The following is a 12182-nucleotide window of genomic DNA, read 5'->3' as shown; positions in this document are numbered from 1 at the left end:
GCTGCCCTCTCTTCCTTCTAGCTGTTTGAAAGAGGTGTTTACCCCTGCCCTAGGCTGCCCTTTTCCCCTTCCAGGACCCTCCTCCAAAGGCCAACTGACTGACTTACAGCTCAGCAGAACAGGTGCATACACTTTGTGCACCACATGTACTTTCTGGCCATAATTGTGCAGATACATAAACACACGTCCATCTCCCAGCCCACTGCCTCCATCAACCAACTAGCAGAAGTATAACTTACTATGGACATTAATGTGAGAATGTAGTGTTGTAGGTTGCTGCCATGATGCTCCACCATTTTGCTGTCGGCCACCAGCATGACTTCAACAAAGCGTGGGTAGGAGAGGAAGCGCTTTGTTCTCTTGTGAGGTCCTGAGTCACCGCTGCCATCATTTGATGGTCTGGCGCTGGAGTTGCCGCTCGTCGATCCGAGCAAAGCGCCGCTGGCCACGCCGGCGCTTAGTGACTCCACGTCATTGAACATACCGCCGCTGACCACCGGGGCTGCATTGGACACATTGGTAACCCCGACCAGTGGCCCTCTCTTCAGGTTGTGTCTCTTGTGTCTGTGTTTGTGACCTAGAGAGGGAAGCAATGGAGCCTTTGTAAATATACAAAGATTGAAGGATGATGGGAAATTCATTCATTCAACAACAAAAAACATACAAGGTATGAATCAATGTGTGTTTACAATAAAGCTTAGGAAGAGGGTTTATGTTTTTAAATGTCAAAATAAATTAGGTCAGTTGGTTGACTGGAAATGTGTATTGTTAAAATACCGCTTTCTCTCTGTTGTTTATTGCCACTGAAAGAGTTGGTTGACAAGTGAACACTGCCTGGAATGCCTTTTTCTCTCTCCTAGCCCTCTTTCAGAAAAGAAGGAAGAGAGAAGGGCAAAGAGTTCAGACGAGGTAAACCTGGCACCCAGCCATAAAAATTGAGCACAAACTGCAAAACTCAAGCTAAAAGAAGGCCGTTTAACAACTGGGCAGCAAAACCTCTTAACACTAAGGGGAATTCATTCAGATTGTAATCATGGCAGGGCAACACAACTGCTGAATGCCAGTCTTTTTTTGTTTTCCCATCACATGCAGATCACCCTGTCTGGACCACCAACAATGCATCCCCGCCTAAATTACAGTGAACTCGAACTACATCACATTATTGGATCTGCTTTCAGTACACAAAGTTTCTGATAAAGGAAGAACAATTTGCTGTGCTTCAAAAATCACAAGGTTACAATGGATCTTTGTACACAGATGAATCATTCTTGGCCAAAAATCTCTCACAGTCAAATTGATGTTCCTCCAGGCTATGATCTCTCACACACACACACACACACACACACACACACACACGTTTACACACACAGAAAAACCAAACATCTGCAGAAAGATGTCCAGCAGACAAAGAGAACATATTTATCCGATTTGTTTTCTTAGTTTTGATCATTTGACACGTTTAAGTTGCATTCCCTCTTTACTATAAAGTTTACCCTGCAGTGTCATGGCAGTGGGTCTACCCAACTTTCTTATCAAAGAGGAGGAGGAAGTACAAGAGTCAACAGGAAGTTCAGCCAGTAAACTGAGATGGAGCGATACGAGGGTGAACTTACAAATGATTTTCCTGTGTGATAGTAGGAAAGCTTCCTCACTACTGAGTAGCAGTGGGTTCTGTACGGAGCAGGCCAAGACATGACATGAAAGCCAAGATAGTTTCAGACAATACTTCTACTTAAATACTGTCAATTTGAAAAATGTCCACATCAATTAGATTATTTCTTTAAGAAATGGCACAGGAAAAAAAAGGTAAACAATATTTTCACTACACTATTTTCACTACACTGCGGAGTCGTTTTGTTTATTTTTGAGCTATGACTGTCATAGCTCAAACTGCTGAGTTTCTATTAGATGATTGGTCCCCTGTTGCAACTGATAGCAGAGCCTTTGGGGGAAGCACACAATGGTGTCTGAAAGAACCAATCAAAAAGGTCCCATTATGTGTGACATACGGACCCACAAAATGGCTAATTCAACTCACAATACACACGTAACACATGCAAACACTTACAAGCACAAGAAGCAACCACATGCACAGTTTTTGGTTTTTAAATGTAGCACTTGGGAGGTCCATGGTCAGACACATCAGTGGACTAGTTAGCTAGAAAGGGGACACTGGGTGATAGTTGACTTGGGAAGATATTGAAGACAGCCAATTGGCCGTCTCAGTGGTGAGATCCGAATTAACATTAGTTGCACGTGTGTATGTCTTTTTGAAAGCGCATGTATAGAGGCATTAAGGTATGTACAGTATGTGGCTTTGTTTGTGGTGTTTACAGTTTGTACATTTGTGATAACCTCTTCTGTATAAATTGCATCATGTAAATCAAATACCTGAAGTGTCACACGCTGTGTTCTCCCCAGATGGTGGTTCCTTGGGTGAGCTCTTCCTGTATACAATATGAGGTTTTGTGTGTTCCTCTTCATAATGTTCTCCTTGATAGCTGTGTAGGGGCTCCACAAAGTACTCTCCTTCTGGAGACCTGAAAGTGCCAAGCTGGATGGCAGAACAAAAATGCACAACAGTTAGTCTCCATGAGTCCATTTTCTATACATGCTCATTCCTTTACAGCAGGAACGCAAACATGGGGAAAACGTGCAACGTGAATACCAACAGGACCAAGGGGAATATACCATATGGTTCAGGAAGATAGTTCAGTGAGCCGCCATACCACTTTAATGCAATGTATGGTATATGTACAGAAAGTCTTATTGCAAGCAACAGTTGAATGTGGCTCATTTACTCATAATTAGAGAAAATAAGCCATTCAGAGACCCAAGGGCATGCATCTGTGCATTCATGTTAGACTGGTCTCAAAGCAGGAGGACAAGCATAACAGTAAGGCCTGTGATGACTATCAGGGAACATAGTGAGACTGTATGTTTTTGGCAGGCTTGCTGAAAGCCCTGTTTTATGTATTTCACCTGGCACGCCTCGTGTGACCGCTAACGTGGAGGTCTATGATGTTCCAGATAAGGAGCTGCCAACCCAAGCACATTTTGCTCATTGGCAACGAAAAATCATCATGGCTGCCCTGGGGGCTGACACAAGTTTGCCACACACATTTGTAATCCCTGATGGTAATATATACCGGTTTTTAAAGTTCTCACGGGAAAACATGTTCAGTTGTCATGCATGTGCAAAATATGTGCTACAGGATGGATTGTTTTTTAGTGAGGGGGAACACTGAAGCTTCCTTTCTGCCTTACATTCCCTTGAGCAGTACACACTTGGCATTACTACATTATGAACTGTGCTTTGATTGATCTGGAGAGTTGGCAAGGCCAAACAGAATCTCCCTACAAGCTTCCCTGCAAAAAAAACAAGTATCACATTTTAAGATGTACAGCATGTGTGGCTATCCGCAGTATTGCCTTTTTTATATAACAAATGGGCCTCAGAAGGCTTGAATACATATGAATGTATGCTCCATAAATGTCAGCTCAAATCCCTAAAGCTCTCTGCAGTGCAGAGCATTCAGACATGTTTTAATTTGAGTAGTCAAGGGAGTACATTATACCTTGTCTCATATGTATCTGTCACCTCTGTGGTGCTTTTAGATATAAACTCAGAGTGCACTTTTGCTCCACTCTAAAACGCAAGCCTGGGAGTTCGGACCAATTTGTGATGACGTCGGTACCACCCGTACTCCCGCTGCATTAGCGTGCGTAAACACGTCACTGACAACCGGGAGTCCAGAAGAGGCATGGGAGTAAGATTCAGAGCTGAGTGTTCATTACACTTGACTGCAACCAATGGATTTGCGACTCTAGAAAGTTAGCACAGTTGTGTACAATGTTGAGTTACTTAGACTCTGAAAGCCCCACTAGAGGATCCTGCAACAAACATAAGCCATAACAACTCATGCATTGTCCAAGTAACTCAGCTTTAGTTTCACTTCATTTTGATGAATGTTTACAACAATATAGAGTTTTGAACTGTTTCAAAACATATTTCAAAGCAGACTAATGTATGACTGCTTACGTTTGATAGTTCCTCTATCATTTAAAAACAGTTTGCGCACTAAGTGTGCACTAACAATGTCTTTACTTTTTTCTTTCTAAACCAAAGTTGAGGCAGGTTTCCAGGTCTTGCCATAATGCCCACTAAATAGCCATGGTTGAAAAGTAAAGCACCCGGTAGTAAAGTCATCACATGCACGACGAGTGTAACCGTGCGTAAAAACTCACCAGTCCGGAGCACAAACTGATGACTGCGGCGTGTTCTGCTTCTGCATTTACAAGTCCTTTATAGAAGCAGTGCCTTAACTCCGTGTCCTCTTCCTCCTCCACCTCCCCATCTGCTGCAAAATCCGTTATGTTATCTTCTCGGGGCCCTCCAAATACTGACACAGTGTAGAGAGGTGCGATAAATCCCGAATCCAGCGTGAGGTTGAGGTGATAATGCTGTCCGAAAGCAGATACCCTGTAATGGATATTTGACGAGGCCCACTGATCCGTGCTGTTGCCGGTGCTTTCGTCCAAACTTCGCCGTTTCCTCCTGAAGTGCACACTTGTGGGAAACTTGTCACCGGCTTCATTCACTCGCACCGGTGTTACAATCTCATAAGCGCCGATCTCCTCTTTTGCTGGGGAATAACAAAGCAGTTGAGAATTAAGTAGCAATCCAATAGCATCAGTACAAATCAAAGAGACCGAATATGTATGTAATATGCATATCAATTTTATTTTCCTGGGAAAATCCGTTGTTTCACAGCAATTCAAGGAAATGACACTCAGTAAACTTTAGATATCTAAAGGAAAAGCGCTGCAAGTCATGTGCTTGGCTGAATTCAAACTCATTCATTCTCTGCCTTCAATGTTAGAGAACTACTTTATGAGGGGAAATGCATGGGTAGTCATGGAGCGGCATACTTTACCTGTGTTTGAATTCAAAAGCAATTTCCCCGTAGAGGCAACTACATTCAAGAAATCAGGGAAAAGTAGCAACCCCAAGCCCCAGAAGAGCACATGCATGATTGTCCACGTTCAGAGGAGAGCGGCAGCCTGTATTCCTGTAGTAATCCTATATTCCTCCGGTCACTCCGGGCTTTCCGCCTCCGGTCCGCCTGCCACATCCAAGTGTATTATCCTCGACTCTTGAGTAGATGGTCTCTCGCCGGTGAAGTACACTGCTGGGACGTGAGAACTTCGCGGATTCCCTGGCGAACATGCATACTGCATAGGGGTGGGCTGCTCCGACAGTCACTGCGATGGGATCACTCTCCACTGCAAGCCTGTGCACCAGCTTTCTCCCCAGCGAGGGGCGGGATCAGCTAGGCAAGGTACACCGGGGCTACAACAGTGAGGCCACTCCCGGTAAATACATACATTATAGGCCTACTGTAGTGACGAAAGTGGTTACAACAAATGTCCACTTTGAATGGCGGGATATGATCGGTGACTCGGTTGTTAAAAAGTATTTTTAAGCTGCTGTAAACAATTCTAAGTTAACAGCAGCTTCTAGAGGGTCCCCACTCTGGGCCAGAGGCCATAATAGACTCAATTAACTGACTTCATTAAGTATATTTATGGGGTGACTATATTGTGAATGTGTTGCACAAATACTGACATTACAGGCATTGGACAAAAATCCAAGCCAAAACAAAGATAAAACTTATGTTTAATCAATTTGCAATATTATTACAACTATCATCAATATATGCCTAAAACTCTTATTAGCACAACATAACTTGTATATAAAATGTATATAAAATGACATGACAGGTATAGGACATCTCTTTTGAGTGAACATCTTTAAGGTGAAAACTAAGACAATCTTGAAATTTTTTATCTTAAATGGAAACATGGGACAAGTCTGTTTTTTTATTTTGTTTTGTTCATGTATTATTATATTTTAATTAGGCTCCATTTTACATTTCTCAACTCGATAGGAAAGGTAAGAATGTATACGATCATCCTTATTCTGGAAATTCACCACACCATTTTTTGTGAGTGTTTTTGTCGCGATCCATGATAACATCCTGTGTCCCATCCCTACCCACGTTCTTTGAATATCTTTGGGTTAATAAGGATTTGAGGGGTGGGTTTTCGCAGTTTGCAGAACAGATCGGTGACAGTGAGGTGGGGCCCATATAGGGAATGCCTGCCCTAGGGCCACAAGCTAGATAATCTGGGCATGGCTGTATACTTAGAAGTTCACGGGATCACAGAGTGACAAAATGCAAACTGGCAAGCAGCGAAGCCATATACAGTAGTGATTTGAGGTCTTAAGTAGGTGCTGGAAAAGGTATTGTGTAGGGATAATGGTAATGGTATTATGAGCTATAGTCTCATCAGCAGAACAATGCTACAGGCTGTATGGAAGCCTTTGTAGGTGCCTTTGTTATGTGGAGGATCAAAGAGTGGGGTATCCAGTCTGCCTCCTGCTCCATTCAGGAACCCCCTGAACGGATACACACAGGGAGAGTGACAGAATAAACAGCATGATCTGCTAACTTTTAAACATATTTTTTGAATAGAAATATGCACTAAATAAATAGTCTATTAGCTCATCCCAGACACATCACTGTTTATGGTGACCAATAAGAAATAGAACAGAAATGGCAAGTAGTCACTCGAGTAGCAATAGAGTCACCATTATGTAGTTTGTCCACCCGAGACCACAGAATGTCATTTTTAAATGTATCAATATTACATACCAAGACTGGAGATATGATTTAGGTTACCTAATTACTTTCTGGAATATTAGACCTGTTACAAAGCAAAAACAACAACAAAAGAGGTGCAACTAGTATTGTTAAAGTGACATGGCCATTTCTACTGATCATAATTCCATTGTTGAGGTCTACGAGAATAGATTTACATTGTTCAATGTTCCTAAATCACATTGGTTTCTCATACAGCATCTCTGTATAGTATGTGTATTCACTCTCTGTCCTAAACGGCTTGTTGGAGCTCCAACGAGGCGTTCTGGGGCAGCACAGACAGGTCTTTTCTGTGTTAGAGTTGTACTCCCTACAGGGTGTACTTTGAGGGTGTGTGACTCTGCAGACCGTTTACATGCAGAAAAACCTTCATAACACACAAGGGGACCGGTCAGAACCAGAAAAGCACGGCATGGGACCTTTAAGAAAGGCTCCTTTCCAATTCAGTTATCAGTTATCCTGCACATTAGCTGGACCCTAAAACTGAGAACCTATACGGAATGCAGCCATCAATTATTGTTATTAATGTTACCTGGGCTTTTCCTGTAATTACATGCACCTGCGTAAAACTACATGTGTAACACCTGCTTTCTTAATGAATACTATTCAAGGATACAATTGAAACATGACATTTCAGGACTGAAGGATAGTATAGGATATTTGACACCTTGTGAATACGTTTTTACATAAAAACACAGTCAAGTACAGACACCAATTAGACACCATTTCAACTCACTCATTAACATAATAACTTTGGTACAACTTGGCTAAAACCTCAAGCTAACCCTTAAACGAGCTAGAACCACATCTAGAGAAAAAAATAAGTTATAAAATGTGGATACAAAAACATTTTAAGTCATGTTTTCAGTTCTAACACCCACAACACAGATATGTTGGGGACTTAAAGAGCATCTTCCAACAAGAAACATCACCTTTCTTGACCACTTAAAAGATGAATGTCCATGTTCAGTTTCATTTAGTAACAGAGACAACATAGCAAGCCAAAGGACAAGGATATTGTATCAAACAATACAAACATTTCAGTCTCTCGCTCGTAGCAATAGGAAGAAAATAATAACTTACCAGCAGGTTGACAGACTTCCAGTAACTCCCCATTATTAACAGTAGTAAACAATTACATACATGACTGACAGAAAAGAGGCGCCGTTGATGTACCCGGATGTAAGAACACAACAGACGTTAAATTGAAGATATCGCGGTATTTTGACTTTCGTTGAGCAGTATTGTGGTCAGTGCTGCCTCTAGTGACCGGAAGCTACATTGCATCAATTTGAAACTACACCATTGGCCCATAATACATGAACCATAATTCATTATAAAAAAATAAGTGTCCTGATTTAGTTTGGCTTATTTTGATGTACTATTACATTTATATGTTTGCATTACAACAAGCTTCTCATTTTGTTCATATAGATTATTAAAAACATGTTTTTATATTTGTCAGTTTTAATCTTTAAAATATATCTCAACTGTAGAACTGACAACACCCCCCCCCCCCCCCCCAGGAAAGACTTGAACTATAGAACTTGGACATTTGTACATGAACATCACCAGCAATTCTGTTCTGAGTTAGACTCAGATGGCCTCCACGTCGTCGCTCCACTCGAAGCCACATCACTTCAGGCGTCTGTTGATTTTTCCCTAAAAGACCGTACAAAAAAAAGTGACAATTAAGTATTCCCATATGATTCATGCTAAGCAAAAACAGGCAAAAAGCTCTGTCGCCTCTGTCACTATGGTCATTAAATGTGCAGGCTTGTGGTGTTGGAAAGAGTCATAATCATTTTTTTGCGAGAAGATCTTTTCAATACATTTCACACCAAGTCTTATAATCGTGACTTTTTATGTTCCCAAAACCAAAATCAGCAAACTAAACATCCATGGGCCACCCTGCAATTTACACCAGTTAGCATTTATAATCCAGTGTGATGGAACAAATTAGGCGTGACCTTAAGGTGTTTGAAATGTCAACATTTGAGATCAGCAGTTATAACGAACTGCACACAGTCCTCTGGAAAGCCCATGTGAACACTTAAAGGAAATCCCACATTTGCTAACTTTTGCACAGGAGCTGGTTTTCTTCTTATAGGTTCTTCTTGTTATTTTGAAAACGCTTCCTCAGGGAAGAACTAAACATCAACATGGGCAGCTGTAGGTCAATAACCCCTTTATTACCCCTTTGTTCCGTTTTTGTTTTAGCGGTTTTAACTTTTAAATGCACTGTAAGGCGACCTTGGGTGTCCTGAAAGGCGCCTCGAAATAAAATGTATTATTATTATTTAAACACAACCTTTCATTCACAATTAGTCCCCTTTCCCAGAACCGTCCATAAAACATATTTACAGCACAGGGGTGACAGGTAAGTAAAAACAGTTGGGAGTAATTGCCCTTTGGCAGTGTTTTGATGTGCAGTGACTACAACTTTAAATGGACTGTAAACTCTTGAATGTGTTGTCAAGGCACTGTATAGTTGTTACACACACCCTTCATTTCAAACTAAGAATAACTATATCGAGTTTCTCAATGAATGGCCATTAGACCCCAGCCAGTACCGACATGTGGCAATGAAAATGTTTTAAAAAGAAACTCCTCTGTCTTTAACTTGGGCGTGTGGCCCCCATCGTCAGTGAGCTGACCTTTTCCCATGTTTCTCAATGGAGCAGTCACTACAGCTGTGTTTGTGTGTGTGTGTGTGTGTGTGTGTGTGCGCGCGCGCGCGTGTGCGTGTGTGTGTGTGTGTTCTCAATGGATGGTCATTGAGGTCGTCAGAGTCACCCTGAGTTGTGCGCAGGCAGCATCCTTCAGAGCCACTATCAGCAGTGTAAACTTCACTTCCCCTCCAGATCAGATAGTCGGCCGTTAGGGAGCGGAAAGCTTGAATGAAGGAGCAAAGCCTGGCCTGGGATTTAAAAGAGATACAATTTAATTGTGGAGCTTTCAAAATCTCGTTGTACTCTCCCTCGGCCCCCACCCTGTCAGACTTTCTTGGCCCAGTGAACTTGTCTTCATTACAAAGCAATATCTGTGTGGTGAATTCAAAGTGTGCTAGCGGTTTATAATGTACAGACCATTAAGCCACTTAAGGCCAGTTTTGTTGTGGTGTGGGGAAAAAAAGTTATTCATAATTGAAACAAGAAGTTATATCTTAATCACACGCAAATGACAAGCTGGCTGCTCTGTAAGGCACAGCGGTACATTAGGGTAAATGATGACAACATTACAATGTTTACCATCTTAGTTTAACGAGTTAAAAAAAATTCTAGACTAGCTGGGGCTGTCAGTTATTTTAAGCAGATTGTCGGCACTTTCCTGAGGGGTAAATCAATTGGTGTGTGTGTGTGTGTGTGTGTGTGTGTGTGTGTGTGTGTGTGTGTGTGTGTGTGTGTGTGTGTGTGTGTGTGTGTGTGTGTGTGTGTGTGTGTGTGTGTGTGTGTGTGTGTGTGTGTGTTCATGTGGGCGCACACAATAAATGTCATTGTAACAAGTGAGTCCTGCAGCAAATGTTTGACTTGTACACGAAGTACAGACTTATTCCGTCTTTCAGCATGGGACCTCTTGGGACCGGCAGTAATTGGGTAAACATCCAGAGACACAGAGACACATGGCTCTCTAAGACCTGCAGGCGTACACGTACCAACGACACAACGATGGACACACATGTTTAAACTTCAAGTCACATGCAATCTTTTAATTTGCAACAGCAGACAGCAGGGGATGAGAGCGATACACCAGGGAGGGGAGGCGACCCTGTACATTGACTTTTAGGATGGTCCTGGGCGAGTTTATGTTGGGTGAGAGCTGAGTGAAAACAACGCTCAACATCTGAAGTGCAATTAGGACATTGAAGGAGCTTTCAAGACCACCAGATAGGCGCTTGGACTCTACCCAACTCGCACAGCAGCTGTCCGCGGGTCCCTCCAACTTCAGAATGCTTCCCAGATTCTCTGGCTCTCTGTGGAATGGCAACAATAGACTTCAAGCCAAAGACTAAATTAATCGTACGCCAGATTGAAGAGAGGAGGAGGAAGAAGTCCTAGGAGGTGTAGTGTAGTGTAGCCTGGATACCAGTGTGCCATAATGTATGCCATATACCAAGGAGACCCAGCTTCAAGGGTCCTCTGGATCCCAAAAGGCTCTTCTGATTCCACAAACTCCTTTGTTTACAGGAGACTCTGCTAAGTAAGCCATTCTCCCTTCACTTTCACTTTGTAGAAAGGCATGTGTTTTTACTTGTTTCATAACATCATGTTGAGTGCACTTGGTGAAGGGAGGGGAATGCAATGGGTAAGGCTCATTCAAAGCTCTACTCATACCCATGGTGCATCACAGGGTCGGTGGTTCAGTCCCCAGCCCTATGTCCTTTGGCAAGCTACTTAACCCCAGATTGCTCACATCTCTACAGTGTGTAAGTGCTTGTTAGTCGCTTTGGTAGAAGTGGCAGCTAAATAACAAGCAATGTAAAACAAATGAACTATATTCTGTATATAACCCATTTAATGATGAGCCACAGGGGACACACACATTCAGTCCTGACACCAAAGGCCAAGGTTCACTACTGTAAACTTACTTTTGTTATGCAAGTTAAGTACTTAACTAACACCAAGTCAGTAAAACACCTTACAAATGCATTCATTTAACACCAAAACATAATATATTCCTAAAACAAACCAATAAGTGTTGGGGGGTAGGGCACGGCTAGGGCCCAGCTTGATATTATGATATTGTGTAGTGGATCTTGTTTCTAGAAGTCCTAATATCATCACTCCACAGTCTTACCCCGGCCCCAGCACGTTACAGAGTCAGCTCCCAAGGAACCCCTTCCTTACAAAAGGACCACATGGTGACCTAATCACACTCAGCTGCAAGAGAAAGTAGGAATCCATGACACCCCTTAACCACCTGACTTCTTTTATGGACACAGCACAGCTGGAGTGACACACTGAGTGCAGAACAAAAGAGGGGGAACAAGGGTGGGTACAATAATCCCACTGCTAAAGAAACACACACTTATTTAAAATTCCTGATTACATACTAAAGGGAGGATCCTCAAGATCTTTCTCTCCAGCTGTTTCACAAAGTACCAAAGAGTCATGTTTAATACGTTTAAGGGTAGTTATGACGACCCACATGTTAACCAGAAGCACATGAGCTCTTTCACCATGTGTTGGTTGTCATGCATGCACACTGTATGCACTGCAGTTTTAGTGCAGAGCCGTGATCTTTACATCAACAACTATGACTGCTCAGTAGATCTGTTTCTCCTCTGCTCCATTTTGTCCTTTTGTTGTTGTGGATGTAGTTAAGTGTTCTGTCTTTTGCTTTTAATCTGTAAAGCACTTTGAATCGCCACGTGCTGAAAAGGGCTATATAAATCAAATGGCCTTGCCTCGCCTTCTGGGTCATGGACTCTATGTAATGCTTGTCAGGGCTTTTAGA

The 12182-nt window shown here is 42.3% G+C and overlaps 1 protein-coding gene across 2 annotated transcripts in view; it reads right to left on the bottom strand.

Annotated features, from left to right (window-relative positions):
* adamts9 (ADAM metallopeptidase with thrombospondin type 1 motif, 9) overlaps positions 1 to 5245 on the bottom strand; it is a 48087-nt gene extending 42842 nt beyond the window's left edge. For both annotated transcript variants that reach the window (XM_034082866.2, XM_034082868.1), the window contains exons 1-4: positions 4938 to 5245; positions 4249 to 4646; positions 2392 to 2554; positions 240 to 577 (exon numbers count right to left, since the gene is read on the bottom strand). In XM_034082866.2, coding sequence (XP_033938757.1) covers positions 240 to 577; positions 2392 to 2554; positions 4249 to 4646; positions 4938 to 5034 — 996 coding nt within the window. In that variant the 5' untranslated portion in view covers positions 5035 to 5245. The remainder of the gene's footprint in view (positions 1 to 239; positions 578 to 2391; positions 2555 to 4248; positions 4647 to 4937) is intronic.
* Positions 5246 to 12182: the final 6937 nt, after the last annotated feature.

This window comes from Pseudochaenichthys georgianus, chromosome 5 (assembly GCF_902827115.2).
Source record: "Pseudochaenichthys georgianus chromosome 5, fPseGeo1.2, whole genome shotgun sequence".
NCBI classification, from domain to species: Eukaryota; Metazoa; Chordata; class Actinopteri; order Perciformes; family Channichthyidae; genus Pseudochaenichthys; species Pseudochaenichthys georgianus.
Note: the sequence above shows the minus strand (reverse complement) of the source record. Positions and strands in the feature narration are given on the sequence as shown.